At 40.1% G+C, this 20,460-nt stretch overlaps 1 protein-coding gene and 1 non-coding gene across 2 annotated transcripts in view; one reads left to right on the top strand and one right to left on the bottom strand.

Annotated features, from left to right (window-relative positions):
- Nucleotides 1-20,460, bottom strand: part of LOC147004979 (protein DBF4 homolog A-like) — a 153,300-nt gene that overhangs the window by 77,894 nt on the left and 54,946 nt on the right. Inside the window, exon 3 of the mRNA XM_085836504.1 lies at nt 1,516-1,582. Coding sequence (XP_085692630.1) covers nt 1,516-1,582 — 67 coding nt within the window. The remainder of the gene's footprint in view (nt 1-1,515; nt 1,583-20,460) is intronic.
- LOC147004980 (small nucleolar RNA SNORA48) lies at nt 5,424-5,567 on the top strand. The gene has a single exon (XR_015047052.1). It is a non-coding gene; the product is annotated as a small nucleolar RNA SNORA48 (small nucleolar RNA).

Here is a 20,460-nt window from a genome sequence, read left to right as displayed (position 1 = left end):
TTCAAAATCTCTTTATAACTGGGTATGGAGATGTTCACCAGGGTCCTGACTTCTGTTCACAAAACAGTGTTTTGTAGCCTGAAATCTGGGTAACCCACAGCTTGTATTTCTGCCCAGCCACTCATATCCTGTTGAGATGGCAGAGCTTTCTTCAGGGCAGAAGGGATGCTTTGTGCTGCCACATGAACTAGAGATGGAGAGGTTTCCAAGATGACAGGAGCCCTGGCTTCCTGAAACCAAATCACTGTTGAAAGAAACTCTAAACAAGCTTGTGTCTCTTCCTGAGGAAGCGCAGCCAGCATGTGCCATCTGGCAGATCTTCTTGGTGTTGTGTGGAACTGTGTAGAGTTCTGTATCAGTTCTCTGCACACTGGTTGACTCCAGAGCTTGCCTTTCTCTTCTTTTCTTTTCTTTGTTTCTCTTTTTTTCTTTCTTTCTTTCTTTTCTTTCTTTTCTTTCTTTCCTTCTTTCTCTCTCTTCCTTCCTCCCTTCCTTTCTTTTTTCTTTCTTTTTCTTTCTTTCTCTTTCTTTTCCTTCCTTCCTTCTTTCCTTCCTTCCTTCCTTCCTTCCTTCCTTCCTTCCTTCCCTCTCTCCTTTCTTTTTTATTAGATATTTCCTTTATTTACATTTCAAATGTTATCCCCTTCCTGGTTTCCCCTCAGAAAATCCCTTATCCCCTCCTCCCTTCCCCTGCTCCCCAACCCACCCAAACCCATTCCTGGTCCTGGCATTCCCCTATATTATGGCATAGAGCCTTTGCAGGACCAAGATAAGCTTGAGACACTTTAAAGGCAAATAGACAAAACTAAACTAGACAGAAGCTTTGGTCATGGAACTATAAATGACAGTGCTAAGAGGGTGGGCTCCCCAGGGAGGGGATGTGTGTGGGGCAGGCTCCCCAGTGAGGGTGAAAGGGGGGGCTGTGCAGGCTCCCCAGTAAGGGTGGACTCAGGGGAGGGGGATTCACCAGTGAGGGTGGTCTGGGGGGGCAGGCTCCCCAGTGAGGGTGGTCTCCTAGTACAGGAGCAGGGCGAGCCAGGGGCAGGGCAGGGGGCTTGGAGGGGGGATAGGGCAAAGCAACACGTGGGCTCATGAGCTTGTGGGCTCGCTGACCAGGCTCTACAGCTCAAATTGGATGGAAGTTATAAGGTGACTCATTGGTCCTTATCTGGTTTTATGTGCATCTCTGTCTTTGAACTACATATTTTAACGTTTTTAAATTAAAAATTAAGGTCTTTACGATTTACCAAAGCAGTAATTTCATTTTTATGTGAATGTACACCTCTCTGCCCATTCATGTTCATACCCCAGATCACACATACTACCCTTGATTTTACACTGATTGTTGTACGACAACTGAGCAGAGACTTTTTAGAGTCTGACTTGTAGGCATTCATTGAGTCAGGTACAGTTTTCATTTAAGGATCACAGCTCAATTGGTAGAAGGCACATCTAGCAAGCACGAAGTCTGGACCCCGAACAAGATACCCCACAAAGGAAGGAAATTTTACTTACTTTGTTCTCCACGACCTTGCCTCCATGTTCAATCTGTCTCTCTACATAACCTGAAGACAGCAACTCGCTACAACAACGAAAGAGAAATGGCAATTAAAGAGGATCCTGCTGTTGACGATAACTCAGTAACACCTTGTCAAGCATGCTCGAGGTCCTGGGCTTGACCCCCAGTGTTTTGGGATGGGAGTGGGGGTGGGTTAGCCTAGAATAGATATCCCATTTGAAAACTTGCATCAAGTTCACACATATCGATCGCCTTTAATAATTGTTTAATTCATATTTTTAACAAAATCAACATTTTACAGAAAGGGAAAGAGGAAGGAAGGAAGGAAGGAAGGAAGGAAGGAAGGAAGGAAGGAAGGAAGGAAGGAAGCAGGCAGGCAGGGAGGGAATAACTAGACAGCTAGGGCTTCTACAAAGATAGAAGCTGAACTGCTCCACCACCTGTGATCCCATGGTGGAGCACAGCCGATTCCCCCACCCAGCACTGGGGGAAGGAAACTACAGACACATGATTCCTTTTTCAAGAGACTTTAGTCTTGGTTTCTTTTTGTTTTGTTTTGTTTTGTTTTTTCTTGTTTTGTTTTCTTTTACTACAGCTTTCTATCAAAAATTTTGCCTCTTACCATTTTTATGTATCATATATGTTTTTTCCTCACAAATTATTAGTCTACTATACACAGAAAAAGAAAGAGCAAAGAAAATGAGAACAATGGGCCGGCAAGATGGCTCGGTGGGTAATGACACTGGTGCCAACCTGCCAACCTAACTTCAGTCCTGGCATTCACATAGTGGAAGTAAACAACTGACTCTCCCAAGTTGTCCTGTGCCCTCCACGTGCAGACACACAAGTGCTACAGACACACACAAATAAACACGAGAAAGGAAAAGCAAAACATTGTAACCATTTAGATGCTGGTTTTTCTCACAGTCTGCTCTGCAACCTTCTCGTATGATTGGATGTACATGTAATTAGTTATCTATTTGTTTAGTTCAGTTTATGTGTATTGGTGCTTCACCTGCATGTGTGTCTGTGTACTAATAGATACAGTGCCCATGGAGGCCAGAAGAGAATGAAAGAGCTCATGAATCTCGACTTAGAGTTGTGGCCCGCCATGTGGGTGTTGGGGATTGGATACAGGTCCTTTACAAGAGCATCCAGTGTTCTTATCTGCTGAGCCATCTTGCATAAGGGAACCTACTACTATAGAAGCTTTCTGAAATACATGCCTGTACAAAATGAATTTAGATAGAGTTAAATAAAATGGCAGGAAAGAATGACCCAAATGGACATCACATGCTACCAAAAACAATCCCCAGGACCAAGAATGGGTTCTATCCTTTTCGGTCATTGTCGAAGGAGTTCTCGGTGTTGGGATTTTGTACCTAAAAACATCACAGGCTATTGACAATGCTATTGGTTACTCTCTACAACCTGTTGCTGAAGACATCACATATATGTCATTAGAAAGGGGAAAATTGAGCTTAGAATCTACTAGAAGCTTCATCCCTATTGACTAGTATTCGTAGTGCTAGGGGAAATTGATACATGCTACAAAGGGGGACAGATACTATGACTCTCCCAGACGCCTGCCCACTTCCGGGATTGCACTCTCCTGTTAGCTCTAGGGGAGACCTCACTAAGGTGTGTCAGGTTGTATGTTGCAGATTTTAAAAAAGCCTAAAAAGTTAATTAAGCTATAAGGACATTTGTCATCTTATTAGAAATTTCAGGACTATAAGTCAATTTTTAGTGAACACTGACCACTTTTAAATGAATAAACTTGAGCCTTAAAATATGTATATAAAAACATTTGCAATATGTCAAGTATGTATGGGTAGGTAGTAGGCAAATTGTGTTATATGTAGGCAGAATTCACAGAATGACATAGGATAGGATAGGGAGGTTTTCGGAGGGGAAATGGGGAAAGGGGATAAAACTTGAAATGTAAATAAAGAAAATATCTCATTAAATTTTTAAAAAAGAAAGGGAATAGGCTTTAGAAAAACAACAGTTGTAGCAGCAGTAGTAATGATCTTAGTTCCTCAAAAACAAATTTGAAGCCTTCCGAGTTTTCAAATGTCAAGGGAATATTTTCACTTGGATTATAAAATCTAAGCGATAAGACAGTATGAATCACAGCAAGACTAATTACAGCGAAGAAAAACCCTCTGCTCAGGAATTTCGCAGCCTTTCCAATCAAGCATCCATAGCTACTTGCACTGCTTGAAAAGGCGCCATGTAACTTACTCCACAAACAGTTCATACAATTCTGTTTTTCTTTGCTTGTACTCTTGTGAAAGTATGCTAAGTATTGTTATTTTAATGATTAGGCAGGAAAATCTTCTGTCAAAAACATCTCTGATATTTTGATGCTTTGATAATCTTGATTTCAATCAATCCACTACCTATTCACTAATTTGGATTTTCAAGTATTTTCTCTAGAATTCTCAGTTGAAATGTTTTGATTGCTTTTTTTCATTTTAGATTTATTTAATTTATAGGAGGGTTTTGCCTTTATATGAGGGCATGTACCACATGAATGCCAGGTGCCCATGAGATCAGAATACAGTACAGGATCTCTGGGATGACTGTGAGACACCATATGGTGTTGGCAATTGAACCTAAGACCTCTGTAAGAACAAGGCTATACCTACTGAGCCCCTTATTGGGAATGTTCATTGCTGTTCACCTCTGTCTTGTCCTCTTAATCAGTTAATATTCTTGGATAATCAGGATAATCACCTATTCCTACATACTATAAACTTCCTCATGCCCCTTTCTCTTGTACTGTGTTGTAACTTTGCAATGGCCCTATCAAACTTCAACAATTACACTTACCTTCTCCACAGGCCAGAGCCTTGCTCCCCAACACAGTATCAGAGTGTTCCTAGGTTGTATTATGAGTACAGTTACCTACGGTCCCTCAGCATAACACACGATGCTCAGGAGTCCTTTATGTTTTTATTAACTTTACTCTGAGAAGATCTTTCCAGATTTCTCTCCCTTCAATCTTCAAAAGAGTGGTGGTGACTCCCAAGTGATCTCATGTCTCCAGTCTACATATAGTCTTGTTAGTAGACAGTGTTCACTAGATTCCAAACATATGACTCTCCTAAGGAACAATTAACTGTATATTCAAAATATGTCCTGGCAATAGCTTTGTGATAACAAAAACCAGCAGACACTACCTTGCCCAAGTATCACATTAACCAAACCACCCAGGAAAGGACTGAGATTCTTACACTTTGAAGCGCTGTGCTAAGGACACACTGCTTCCAATATGCTCACTGGAGTTGCCCAAGAAACAAATGAACTAACTGGCTTGGCCATCATTTTCCAAGAAACAGCCTCAAGGCAACTACCAAGCCTAAGGCACCATCCCTACAACGTGTCCTTGGGGCTAAGATTAAGGCAAGGATAAGAAGATTGGGTGCTAAAACCTCAGAAAGACTTTAGGCTGCTTCTTCAAGACCATATATCAAGAGAAAAGCCTTTCTAAGACTCACAAGGAACTCGATTACTCCCCTAAACAGGAAAGTTTTTAGGGATTCTCCACTCAGTGAGAGAGATCAAACCTAGGTCTTCATGCCTTCAAAACAAGGGCTGACCCATTCCAGTCCCCAGCCCTAAAAGAATCATGTAAGTATGAATCATAGATAGGATCATAAAACTGTTATTAAGAATCTTGAAGGCATGTCTCACAGAGCCTAAGCTGCAGGGAGGGAGCTATCTCAAAAAGATGTTTACATAAGTTTTGATTAATAGGGTAAATTCAAATAAGATACACATGAAGGTCACCAAATTAAAAATAGTATTACTAGAATACTAGCTTGAATCATAACCAGTCATTTAAAACACTGTATAGTCAGAAACTGGGCCTAGAAAGATATACATAAGCTGGCAATGCCCCTGGCAATGGGCAAAGAGACACCATGTTGGTCATGTTGTTCTTCTATCAGCCAGGGGCAGAGCAGATGGCAGTCCTATGTTTATCCTAGCTTGATGCCTGGCTTGGTGGCCAAATCTATTTCATGCCTAGGACACATAAAAATTCAATCAAATCCCAAGTGGCACAGGAAAAAGGAAGATAGACAGAGACTTGTGTTTTACTATGCCACACAGTGGTAGTAGAGAACAATGACCAGGCAGCACAGTGGGGTTGGCCCTGGACAGGGGTGTGAGAGAGCTGACTCCCAAAATTAGGAAAGCTACCCAGAGGGTCAGGAGCCTAGGAGAGCTAGACCTCCCCAACAACAAACAGCTGTGGCACTCAGAGAGTAAACCCTGCCCCTCACCTGGACAGTATGGCAGAGCTGACTCTGGTGGTGGGCACAAGTGAGCGGGTTCCATGCACATCACCACACTTCTGCCCTGAGGTGGCATAGGTGTGAGCATCCCCTCCACCTGTAGCAGTTGGGAGAGCTGGGCAAGAGGATGGGAGAGCTAGCCTTGCCCCCTCACTGGCTGAAGTACTCAAAAGAGCAAGCCCTGCACTTCACCTGGACAACACAATGGAGCTGACAAAGGCATGGGTGAGCCAGCCCCAAGGGTGTTAAAACAAGAGTTGGCCCAGTGCCTTGTAGGCTGAAGCACTTGGGAGAATGTGCCCTTGCCTTGACTGGAAAGCACAGTGCAGCTAGCTGGCTCTGAAGGGGTGGATGTGGCTGAGCCAGCCCCAAGGGCTGACCCTGCCTCCTACTGATGGCAACAATGAGTGGCCTGGCCAGAGCAGTGCTGGAGAACTCTCCCTGGTGGTGCAGATAAGGGAAAACAATGGGCTACCACCCAGCCCTCTGAGATGGGCCACCTCAAAATCTGTATTATCTGTGAATGGTTGGAATTTGTGAAGGAAAAACAAAAACAAAAACAAAAAAACAAAAAACAGTCTTGCTGGTCAAAGGCTACAGGATCTCCATGCTAGAGCCTAACAACAGGATAACTGGGAGGAATCCTAATGAAGATCCAATATTGATGGTGTCGCGGAAGCCAGAGGTCTTGAACAAGACTCATTGCAAAGAACATTTGTAAGGAAGATGTGTGGACAGAGGGATATACTGTGGCATACTACAGCTTGAGCGAATAAATGTTTTTCTATGCATTGGGTTTTTTGTTTGTTTGTTTGCTCCTCTGTGTGTGTGTGTGTGTGTGTGTGTGTGTATTTTGTTCGTGGGGTAGTTTTCGAGAGCGAAGGGTAGATACAAGAGAATGGGGAGATGTACAGGGCTGGGGTGCATGACGTGGAACTCACAAAGAATCAACAAAAAGTCGTAAAATATGTAAGCTAAAATCTAGGCCACTTCATACATTAAAAAATGATGATCAGAGAATAAAGCTAAAAACCACAAAAACCATTCCCAAAAAAGAGTCAAAACCTTAATCAATCATTCCCAGTTAAGCACAGTGGTGCATATTCCTAATTGCAGCCTTGGGAGGCTGAGGCAAGAGGACAGAGTTCAAGGCCAACTTGGGTTATATAGTAAGACTCATTCTCCAAAACAAACAAACAATAAATAAATATCGAGACTCAAATAAAATACATTTTCTTTTACCAGAACAGGGGGACCAGGTGACAGTCCTCTCAGTCTTAGTGGCTTTTGGGTATGTCCTCTTTGCACTATTTGAACAGGATTGGCTTTTGCATTCATCTTGTCCTTATCAACCTTCGTCTTGGGATTATATGGAAGGAATAACTTACTTTAGGTTCAATGTTCATACCTAAGTTACCTTAGAAGCCTTCATGACACCGAGACTTGAGCCAAAGGTTGAGAACATGACCCTTGAACTTTATTCCGATGCTATAATGGAATGAAAAATTGAGTCCCTCCTATATAGGTTGACACTAGAAGTCTGTTGTGTCCCACAGATGCTATTGATTAAAGAGGCCTCTTTTCTTTCCACTCCTCTCTCGCTGCGGGTGAGGTCCTCTCCTCCCATAGCTGAGCTGGCTCTTAGCTCAGTTGGAAAAAGGGATCCCCTGCATCATCTGTGCTGCACAGCTTCTATTATGAAAACTAACTTGGAAATCTCGTTTTTGAGTCATACCACTATGACGTCAGGAAACCCAAGCAACAACCAAAACCATGTACAAGACAAAGAGTCAATTCCTCACCAACAGCACCACCTGCATTCCCACTGGCACTGCTTTCTAAGCACACAGCTGAGGTCATTTTGGATTCTAGAAATGGTAGTGTCCGGGCTGGCACCACATGAAGTCCATCTGCATGGTCAATGCACAGAACCATGCAAAGTAATAAACTCCAAGGCATAGGCTGCTCATGCATTTGAGTAACTCACACTTAGTAACTGCTATATTACAGATAATCAATATATTTTATTCAGAGTAACTGCCAAATACTTGAGAAAAAATTACTTGGGATAATATGAATATAAAAGAACAACAAAATTTCCAAGATGACTATAAGCCATATAGTATAGGGGTCACAATGAAGATCAAAAACATCATTAGATGTTTAGCTATAAAAAGGTTATTGGAACGACTTATGGAAACTTTAAGAACCTAATTTTAATTTGCTTAAATACTAAGCTGAGAACGTTTTAAAGTACTTTGATCTTACTTTTTATTCTGTGCATCTTCTGCCAATCCTTATCAAATCACCTTCTCTCTTGTGTATTTCTTTTTCTTGCTCCTTTTAAGCAAGAATAATCAACTAGACATTTCCTGGGAGATAACTATCTAGCTGAGAATCCTACTAGACAAAAGCAAGAGGCAGTCCCTGAGCCTTTGTAGCACCAAGAGTTAATTACCCATTCTACAACTCAGTCTTATGGCAAAGTTGGTATCTATTTCCTCAGTTCATAATAACCAGTGTTTAAAAATCCTGTTTTGTTTACGCGACATGAAATTGAAACTATAAAAGCTTATGTGTGACAATTTTGGATGTGAGTTTCATTTTATTACTTACCAATCTGTAAATATGAAAAGCTCTCTCATTTGTGCAATTGCAAGGGAATTTCTGGGTAACACTGTGCTAAAAGGTGAGTCTACTTTAGTTACTGTGGTAAGTTGAGTAGGTAGACTCATTCAAATGTTTGGTCCTCAGTTGATAGAACTATTTAGGAGAGATTAGAAAGTGTGGACTTGTTGGAGGAGCTTTGTCACCAGGGATAGGATTTATAGTTTCAGAAACCCACACCGGTTCTGTCAGTGCCTGTCTCTGTCTCTCCCTCTCCCTCTTTCTTCCTCCTTACTTCTTTCCCGCCCTCCTTCTCTCTCTTTCTACTTCCAACTTGCAAATCAGATGTGAGCTCTCAGCTACTGCTCCAATGCCATGCCTGCCTGTAAGAAGGCCATGTCCCCCAGCACAGTACTCATGGACTAATCCTCTGAAACTGTAGGCATGTCTCCAACTAAACACTATCTTTCATGCGATGTCTTAGTTGTGGTGTCTCTTCACAATAATGGGACAATAACTGAGATGATTACGCTCTACTAAGTCAAAATCTGATGAAAATTATCAGTGAGCTTTCAGTGTATACATAAGGAATAAATATGCTTAGCAAACATTGAGATGTGCACTATCATTAATGTTAGATCTTATTTATAGACTCCTTTTTTTCTAATAAAGACAAGATTTCTAAGTCTAGCTTTGCAGTAGGGTCACAGGACTGTAAGGGGAAAGCCTAGTCACATTCACATTTACAAAATCAGAACCTCCTAGATTTACATACCATAAAACATCACCAAACATGAAAGTATAATTGAACAATCAGCTTACAAATATCCTGGTAAGTCTATTAGCATATAATGCTCTGTTGCATGTTCTGATTGTTGTAGCTCATTGCCACTTTGACAATCAAGGATACCAGGGAACACACAACAGAAAAGCAATGAAAAGGAGCACTGGGTGGCATGTATGACATTCAACCAAGGGAGACACGAGCCTCTCCAACACTGCCAAATCTAGGACTAACTTGATTCTTCTAAGGACACTTAACTATTTTCAACATGGGCTTTGGGATTCAAACTCAGGCCACCATGCTAATTCAGCAAGCACTTTACCAACTAAGGCATTGCCCCAGTCCCATTTTTTGTTTTTAGTTTTTTTATTAGTTCATTGAGAACTTAATAAAATGTATTTTGATTATACTCACCCTTTCTCCATCAACTCTTCCCAGATCCATACTCTTCCCCAACTAACTTTGTGTCATTTTCTTTTCTCTTTTTTTAACCCATGAAGACCAATTTGTGCAGCCCAGATATTCTTGCATATATGGTCTACTACTAGTCAACACACCCTTAGAGAAAACTTAACTTTTTCTTCTCCCAACAACTAACAATGGTTAACAGCTCTGCATCCAGGAATGAAATTTTATCTCCATCTCCACACTCCATGCTGGGATTTGGGTTTTTTTGGACCCAAAAAAGACTTGTGTGTGAGTGCTGTTGACAACTTCTGTGTGGCTTTGCCCTCTGTGTCAAGAAGACACGATTTACTTAGCGTCATCCACCACAGCTGGCTCTTATGATCTTTATATTCCCTCTTCTTCAATGATCCCTATGCCTTGGAGAGAATGGTCCAGCATAGATGTGTTACTCAGGGCGCAGCATTCTGAAGTCTCCTATTCTCTACATCCTGGCCAGTTGTGGGTCTCTGTCTCATCTACTGTAAATAAGAGATTACCCGAGAACTGAGAGATGCATTGTTCTACTCATATAATAAGCAGTTAGGAGCCAGTTTAATAGTGTGTCTATTTAATAACACAATAGTAGTAGCTTCTTCCTTAGGGTCCATGGCCAGTCTAGCCACAGGGCCTTGGCCTGGTAATGGTGTCAGGTATAGGTTTCATCTCGTGGATCATGGATTAACTTCATGCATAAGGTGCTTGGGTGCTCCTATGGTATTCCTTTCACTGTTGCACCAGTGGGCATGGCAGTCCCATCAATGGTTTAGGTCACAGGTTTCATAGATGGGTAAAATTGGTGATTATTTTTCTCTTTTGGTAGCTTGCTAAGGACCTTCTAGCACTATCAAAGCTAGCCAGGAGGGCTGAAACTTGTAGGTCTATAATAGGTTGATTCCTCCAAGTTCTTATGATTCAAGTATGCAATGTCTTCAGTAACAGAGCCGTACTGTTAAGTTCTAGAGGGTAACCAAATACACTATTAATACCCTAGACCCTTTTTTGTTGTCGTTTGGGGTTTTGTTGTTGTTGATGATGGTTTGGTTTGGTTTGGTTTGGTTTTGGTTTATTGTTTGTTTCTTTGTTGTTTTTTGTTTTTTTGCTTCTATATCAGATGCAGAGTATCTGGAGGGTAGTCTAGTACTTTGGCAATGGCCTGTACAGATCTTGGGGGGTCTATGGGCCCTCACAAGCTAACAACTTCATCAAAAGAAGCAACCCATTCTCAGTACTATATACTCTCTGGTGTCTAGTAGCAGCACTGCTACCTGGTTCTAGGATAACTTTACATATATATATGTGTGTGTGTGTGTGTCTGTGTCTCTGTGTATGTGTGTGTGTGTGTATGTGTGTGTGTGTATATGTGTATATGTATGTATATATATACATATATATATATAATATGTGTATGTATATATATGTGTGTATATATATATATATATATACACACACACATGTATGCAGAATAGTTATTCCAAATATACTATTATGCTATTAGTAAATGGATATCGTGTGAAATATATATACATATATGTATATTTATTTAGAAGTTTCTACATATAATTTTTTGAAATGTCTTTAGTATTATTTAACCCTCTCTATATTCCCTTCTCTACCTTGCTCTCCTCCCCATCTGAATTTAACCCTTCCTATCCCACTAATCCTTTTACCGCTTCTTCATCTTTTATTGAAAACAAGTCCTTTTCTCATATAATAAGTCCTTCTCATAGCTCATAGTTTCCCTTTTCTCTCCTCCTCCTAGTTCTTCCCTCCATTCTCTCCATTAGAGATGCATTCCATTTCTGCCTCTCACTAGAAAAGAATAGGCTTTTATGAGATAACAGACAAATATGACAAAACGTAACAAAGCAAGATATCACATGGAAGTTGGATACAACAACACAACAGGAGGAAAAGAGTCCCAAGAGCAGGCACAGAGGTCAGAGATTCACTCCTTCTCAGTCAGGAGTAGGACTAGCTTTAAGAAGAAAATGCCAAACCTATGTCAAGATTTACCTAGCTTTCCCATTCATGTTCTAGAAGTAAGAGATTTGGTTATAAAAATGAGCCAGATATGGTAGGGTATGCCAATAATCTTAGAACTTGTAAAGAGTGGCAGGAAGATCATGAGTTCAAACTTCCCAATGCATATTCTAGAAGGAAGAGATTTGGGTATTAAAATGAGCCAGATGTGGTAGGATATGCCAGTAATCTTAGTACTTAGAAAGCAGAGACAGGAAGATCATGAGTTCAAGGCCAGCACAATACACAGTGAGGTCTTAAAAATAAAGAAAAAGACTGAACTAAGAATGGTTCAAATTAACTACATTTGCTGATAATTACTATCTTTTATAACACTCTGATAGTAAGGCAAATCTCTTTACCTCATCATCAGAAATGAAGAAGAGCCATGCATTCAAAGTAAAACTGCACCCACAGCTTCCCTTCACCTTCCCAATCTTACATGACCTCATAAGTAAATGTCAGGTATGGACTCCAAACCTGGCAAGATCCATGGCAAGAGAGCACCACCATCACTTGCAGCTTCATCTTCTCCGTCTCCTTTAGAATCCCAAAGGCTAATCTAACCAGGCCCTTTATATCAGTTTATGCCAGTTACCTTAGGAAGCTCCCATCGCCAACTCTCTAATCTCTATCTGGCTTTGTCTCCTCCCACAACTCAGCTGCTTCACAGTCATGATGCCTTCTGGAATTCACACATGGCTATCCACAGAATCCATCCCTTAGCTGCAACTTTTGTTTTTGTTCTTTTCTTCATCATCTTGTTCTCAGAAGCAGCACTGCAGAGTTTCTTGAGTAGGAGCTGTATAACTTTGCTAATGGGGGTCTGGTGGTAGAGGGAGAATATGTCTGTTTCTCATTTTCAGTTGAGCAATTTTTCCTCATTCCACTAAAACTTACCTCCTTTTTTATGCCATGCATCAGACTATACTGTCACACATCCTGTAGTCTCTGGTTTCCAGTCACTTCCCCTCACTTTCTCAAAGTTTCAGTTTTGGTTCAGGATCACACTGTCCAACATCACTCCTATTTTACGTTCTGGAGATTTTTGGTATCTACTTAAGTCACCATTCAAATTAACAACTTAATCTCATCCAGTGAGATTGGATATCATTCCCTAGTAGCCATAGTAATATCTTTAACCTTCCAGTTATAGTATTATCTGCTTTAATACTCTCTACTTCTTTTTTACCATGTTCATTTATTTGAGCTTTATTTTCATTTCATGCTTTAAACTTTTATGCATGTCTGTGACTGAGTGTGTGTGTGTGTGTGTGTGTGTGTGTGTGTGTGTGTGTGTGTGTACACTATGTGAATGCCTAGTGCCCAAGAAGTCCAAAAGAGGGTGGACAATTTCCTAGAACTGAAGTTACAAATAGATGTAAGCCAACATGAGGATTGTAGAAACCAAACCCAGGTCCTCTGAAAGGGTAACAAGTGCTCTTAACCACTGAGCCATCTTTCCAGCACCTATTCCAGCTTTCTTAACACACCATTTCAAAACTTTGAGTGCAATAGAACTTCTAAGCCATTGGGTTTACTACCATTCTATCATTCCTCATGCTTTTGTTCAAGTGAGAGTCAGTCTCAGCATTCACTACCTTGCAAACCCATCACTTGACATATGACATTCCCCAGACTGAACCAATACTGATGAAAACAAGTCCTGGGTCTATTCGAGGCCTACCAGTACAGCTAAATGAAACTAATAGCAGCTCAAGGTGTTTCTTCACATATAATAACTATAAGCAAGCCGTAAAAACTGCCTGGCACTCACACCCTACAGCAGTTTGTAGAACACCCACCGGTGTCCCAGCATATCCCATGTCTTCATTTCTCTCCTCAAACCTTCAACATCTACCTTCCCCCATCCATTTTCAAAGATTATTTCTTGCTTGTTGTATCATGAAGGGAAAACAAATACAGATGTATAAGTTGCATAGACCCCCATCACTGCATCCCCATACGTCCTATGCTCAGCCTTCCCTACTGTTAATGATTAGCTCTCTAGTTATCTAAAGCTAATCCATTGCACCTCTCTTGCTCATATACCCAATTCATCCATTCTTGTCTACTCAGAAAGCACCAGAAATCCTTCCCTCTCCTGGGATTTGAAAAAATTGTTAGATCTTTCCTATCACTGTATAAATTTTTATGTCTCTTATTTAGAAAAAAACCATTCATTTGTATGATTTTTCCTTTCAAAGCCTGCTCTTATCAAACTCACTAATCATCTACAAATGCCTTATGATCCATGATCAATGTGCTCATCTTATCTGACCCATAAGGAGCACCTGCCACTGCTGAGCACCCTTCTGCTTAAATTCCTACCATCCACAGTTGCTTGTTTTTCTCTTCTTCCTGCTTCCCAACCTCCTTTGCTGGCTTCTAAACTCTAAATACTTGATTACACAGCTACACACTAGGGTTGAGTCCTTCACACAGCTACACACCAGGGCTCAGTCCTTCACACAGCTACACACCAGGGCTCAGTACTTCACACAGCTACACACCAGGGCTCATTCCTTCACACAGCCTCACACTAGGGCTCAGTCCTTCACACAGCTAGCCACTAGGGCTGAGTCCTTGCTTCTACTATTTTTTTTTTCATTTCCTTGATAATTTCATCTAAAAGTTTCTCTTTTTGTTTTTATGAAAATGTCCATACTTAAAACTCTAGTTAAAATTCTCCTCTGAACAACAGAATCAATGTTTCCACTAGTTTAACATATGTATGTGTACCACACTTAAACATATCCAAACCTGAACCCTGAACCAATCTTGTGTAACAAATACGATTTTCTTACATCCATTCCATCTCCATAAATAACTTATCAAACTCCTCTTGTTAAGAACTATGGAATGGCCACTGGCTCTTCAATTCCTCTTACTTCCTCATATCTAATGGTCAGAGATGTCTGTCAATTCCATTTTCAAAATATGTCCCAAAGTCCTTCCAAAGTGTGTCCATTGCATTGCCTTGAGTGGTCATGATACCATACTTGGTTTATTACAACACTTAAGGTCTATTCTGTCCATTTGTCAATGGTATCATTATCTTTATGAAGAATATAACAGTCACTGAGAATACACATAATTGGCATCATTATACAATGTTAATGATAGTTCATTATTTCCTTCTATAGAGAAAATGATCTTTCAAATTTTAGTATAAAAAATTTAAACTTATATTTTACACCCAATAGTCTAATAAAAAATAGATAAACAATATTTGTATGACTTTTATAAATAATTATTATTAGAAAACAAAATGTTGACAAAACTATTAAGGAACTGCAACATCTATAAATACTGCGGGTGTAGCTGCACAAAACATTCAGAGAGCAGTTCAACAATAAATAGCTTGGCTTCTATGAATTTTACCTAAAGAAATTATTGCAAATGTGTATAAATGCTTAGCTATAAAGACTGACAATATAATATCACAGAGAAAGTCTGGAAAAGGCAGACAGGAAATTAAATAAGATACAAAACTTACAATCCCCCAAGAACAGTGGCCTCAGGCATCTAAAGCACAACTATGGTGATTGTGAAGTCAGACTTGACTGTATTAAGAACAGGCCAGCCTAAGCTATGGACCAAGATGCTCTCTCAAAATAGCAATCACGACAAAACTTACAATTATACTTCTGGCACTATTGTTCCATATAAGCCAGTAAAGGATGTTTAACCACACCTGGCAGTGAACCACCATTATTCTATCACCTGAAAAGGAGGAGGGACAGGAGGTCAAGGCCATCTGTAAGTCTGAGGCCAGTTGGCTGTAGGAAACACTGTCTTTTAATAACAAATACTTGTAACGTCTTCTTAAAGAAAGTACCACATGTTGCAAAAGAGAGAAAATATATGTATACGTGAGGAAAAACAGAAGCAAACAATGAAATGCTAGCAGGCGTTTTCCCTGGGTAGTAAAATCACTGATTTATAAATTTCATTTGTTCTATGTCTGCAGAGTTTCCGAATGTTTCATAATAAACTCATATTACAGTTATAATAAGAAAATCAGAATTTTAAGTTCACAGTACCGTAATTCCAACGTTATTTGGTAAATTATTTTCCATCCATTTGGCAGAAAATAACAATTAAGGAACACCTTAATAAAAATTCATACTAGGGCTGGAGAGATGTCTCAATAGCTAAGAGCACTTGCTGCTCATTCAGCAGACCTGAATTCAGTTCCCAGCACCTACATGGCCACTCACAACCACTAGTGAATCCAGTTCCAGGGAGTTCAACATCCTCTTCTGCCTTCTTGGCATCAGGAATGCAGGCAAAACACTCATATACAGAAAATAATACAATAAATTTTAAAACTCATACTAAAAAGGAAAAGGTTCCTAGTATCAAAAGCTAGAATTATATAAATAGATGTTTCAGATGCAGTAGCATACACCGGAAGCCCAGCACCCCTAAAGTTAAGGTAGAAAGATTTTTCTGAGCTCCAGGCTACCCTGAGCCACATAGTCAGTTCCAGAGCCAGCCTGAGTTAACCCTATCACAAAACAACAAAATACAAAAAGCACAAAGGAGAAAAGAAACAAAAGAAATTATACCAATCAGCTATAAATTTCACATTTAAATGGTCACTATTATAGGTCATACTATATATTATACATATCATATATATTTTTGGTTTTGTTAGCATAAAGTTTCTGCTAAATGCTTCCATTTATTTTTAAAGGATGCTTACTTTACGCTTCCCCTCCTACTATTATTACTGTTTAAACACTGTCTCACAGCTTTATGTTCATTCACTCATGTAATACACACAGGCCTCTTGTTAAGGGGGTGCTGTGTTTCCACACAGGTGAGACAGCGAAGCAGAGAGAGCAAGCGTCTCAGTGGAGGCATGCAGGGCGAGACATGCAGACAGGATTGGACCGAATGGCCTGACTTCAGAGGTCATTCTCCGGATCACTAAACCCAAAGACAAGATGAATTTTTCTTTCCATAACTTTTGTGTTTAATGACATACATTGAACCACACATCACCAAACAACCTCAAACTTCTGTGTAAAACAGTGAGCAATCAGTACGAGCAAATACCGGTGATTCACCAAACCCATTTTTAGTTACTATGCATACTACTGCCAGCATCGGACTCACTGCACTCTGGGCTTGCTGTTAGCTGCGGGCCAGCTGTCATCATGAACTTTCTCTTCATCACAGTCCTCACAATCTTGCTGGGGCTGTCTCCACCAAAAACTCCCCCTCTCCTCTCTCTGGTTCAGTTCCCGGTGCCTTCCCGAAATCATATTTAATCAGATTAATTTCCTGTGTGCTTCACTGCTATACTTTCTGAGAACTCATATTTGCAGGGATGTTGTGACAAGGTGTTGCAGCCCGGACTGGCCCTGAAACCACTCACTCTCCTGACTTAGTTTCTCAAGTGCTGGGAAGTTCGTGGCACAGCATCTGGCTTTGGGAACTCATTGTTGCTTGATGACTTAGATTTTTAGTTCAGTAAGCTGCAGAATGTTCAACATCACTAGTACTGCTATTGTAACTCTGATCTATTCTGATCTTCAGTGTTGTAACCTGAGATTTTTTTTCTCCCTTGAGTTTGTTCTAATCTTTTCTTTTCTCATTGCTCTTCTAGCATTTAACAACTGTGTATCTTTGTGTAGATCTTTTTTCCTCATTTATTGTCGTGTGCATTCAATGGGCTTATTCAATCTAGAAATTCATATTATGAAATTATGAAGATTTTTCCCAGGCTGAGGATGTATAGACCAATGATAGAGCATTTGCCTAGTGTGATGGTTTGCATAGACTTGGCATATTGTCCTGTGCATTCAATGGGCTCGTTCAATCTAGAAATTCATATTATGAAATTATGAAGATTTTTCCCAGGCTGAGGATGTATTGACCAATGATAGAGCATTTGCCTAGTGTGATGGTTTGCATAGACTTGGCCCAGGGATTGGCACTATTAGAAGGTGTGGCCCTGTTGGAGTAGGTGTGGCCTTGAGGGTGTGGGCTATAAGACCCTCATCCTTGCTGCCTGGAAGTTAGTATTCTGCTAGCAGCCTTCAGATGAAGATGTAGAACTCTCAGCTCCTCCTGAACCATGCCTGCCTGGATGCTGCCTTGATGATAATGGACTGAACATCTGAACCCGTAAGCCAGCCCCAATTAAATGTTGTTCTTAATAAGAGTTGCCTTGGTCATGGTGTCTGTTCACAGCAATAAAACCCTAAAACACCTAGCATGCAGAAAGCAGTGAGTTTAGTCCCCAGAATCATTGGGGAAAATATAAAAGAAAAACATTTCCTGAAATTATATGATTAATGGTTTCTCATTGCTTTACAGTATTCTGGCGGGGCTTTTACAGGAGACAGGACTGGATCCGGACTCTCCTCTAGGTGTTTACCTTCTCTCTTATTGACCATTTATAAATCTGTCCTGTTTTTATGTCTACCCCATCCCACCTATATCCTTCAACCCTTCCATTTTTTATCCCTTTTACTTTCCTCTAGATACCCAACGCCATTATCTTTTCTCAGATATGCAATAATTATCTCCTTTAATATTTTATTACAATATTGTGCTTTTCCTTTTATTTCACAACATCTTCATTTCAGATGAATCCTTTTCACATTGGTTCACACTCTTCTCAATGATACCTTGGTCAAGGAAGGAATAAAGAAAGAAATTAAGGACTTTCTGGAGTTTAATGAAAATGAAGCCACAACATACCCAAACTTATGGGACACATTGAAAGCATTTCTAAGAGGAAAACTCATAGCTCTGAGTGCCTCCAAAAAGAAACTAGAGAGAGCACACATTAGCAGCTTGACAACACACCTAAAAGCTCTAGAAAGAAAGGAAGCAAATTCACCCAAGAGGAGTAGGCGGCAAGAAATAATCAAACTCAGGGGTGAAATCAACCAAGTGGAAACAAGAAGAACAATTCAAAGAATCAACCAATCGAGGAGCTGGTTCTTTGAGAAAATCAACAAGATAGATAAACCCTTAGCCAGACTCACAAGAGGGCACAGGGAAAGCATCCTAATTAAAAAAATCAGAAATGAAAAAGGAGACATAACAACAGACCCTGAAGAAATCCAAAACACCATCAGATCATTCTACAAAAGGCTATACTCAACAAAACTGGAGAACCTGGATGAAATGGACAAGTTTCTAGACAGATACCAGGTACCAAAGTTAAATCAAGATCAGGTTAATGATCTAAACAGTCCCATATCCCCTAAAGAAATAGAAGCAGTCATTAATAGTCTCCCAACCAAGAAAAGCCCAGGACCAGATGGGTTTAGTGCAGAGTTCTATCAAACCTTCAAAGAAGAACTAGTCCCAGTTCTTCACAAACTATTCCACAAAATACAATCAGAAGGTACTCTACCCAACTCATTCTATGAAGCCACAATTACTCTGATACCTAAACCACATAAAGACCCAACAAAAATAGAAAACTTCAGACCAATTTCCCTTATGAATATTGATGCAAAAATCCTCAACAAAGTTCTCGCTAACCGAATTCAAGAACACATCAAAACAATCATCCATCTTACCAAGTAGGTTTCATCCCAGGGATGCAAGGATGGTTCAATATACGAAAATCCATCAATGTAATCCATTATATAAACAAACTCAAAGACAAAAACCACATGATCATCTCGTTAGATGCTGAAAAAGCATTTAACAAAATCCAACACCCATTCATGATAAAAGTCTTGGAAAGATCAGGAATTCAAGGCCCATACCTAACCATGATAAAAGCAATATACAGCAAACCAGTAGCCAACATCAAAGTAAATGGTGAGAAGCTGGAAGCAATCCCACTAAAATCAGGGACTAGACAAGGCTTCCCACTCTCTCCCTACCTATTCAACATTGTACTTGAAGTCCTAGCCAGAGCAATTAGACAACAAAAGGAGAGATCTCTTTTCTAAGAGAGAGAGAGAGAGAGAGAGAGAGAGAGAGAGAGAGAGAGAGAGAGCGAGCAAGAGTTAAATGGGAGGGAAGGATCCGGGAAGAGGTAAGTGTGGGAAAATGTGATTAGAATATATTGTATGAAAATACTTATTTTTCAATAAAAAGGATTTTTAAAATTCCTAGTTTCTCCAGTGGGACATAGGACAAGATACTCTTTTTGTGTTTTAAGGGGGTTGGAAGGGTACTTGTTTCTAATACAGGCTGGCCTAGGACTTACTATGTAACTCCAAGGAAACCTAAAACTCAAACCATCCACTTGCGTCAGCCTTCCAAGTGCTGGGATCACAGGCATCAGTTACCACAGTGTGCTCTCTTTTTGTCTTTTCCATGTAAAGGACGCATAATGTGACTGCCCAGCCTCTGGAGACAGTAATATGAGATAAGGAATCTAAAGTACCATAAAAAATATGAGTGAGACTTTTCTCTTAAAAATCTCCACTTACTAAATATAAAAAGCAGTATTACCTATGGAAATCTAGAACATTTTGATACTCAAACACAGTAAGTTTATTTAAGATCATAAGAAAAACAAGAATCCAATGTTTGTTGTATCCATGCACATATGTATGTATGTATGTGTGTGTATGAATGTGTCTTAGTCACGGTTTCTATTCCTGCACAAATATCATGTCCATGAAACAAGTTGAGAAGGAAAAGATTGATTCAGCTTACACTTCGACATTACTGTTCATCACCAAAGGAAATCAGGACTGGAACTCAAACAAGTCAGGAAGCAAGAGCTGATGCAGAGACCACAGAGGATGTTACCCACTGGCTTGCTGTCCATGGCTTGTTCATCT

This window comes from Mus caroli, unplaced genomic scaffold (genome assembly GCF_978045245.1).
Source record: "Mus caroli unplaced genomic scaffold, Mus_caroli_1 scaffold_4, whole genome shotgun sequence".
Taxonomy (NCBI): Eukaryota; Metazoa; Chordata; class Mammalia; order Rodentia; family Muridae; genus Mus; species Mus caroli.
The sequence above is the reverse complement of the archived record's forward strand: the minus strand, read 5'-3'. Positions and strand labels throughout refer to the sequence as shown.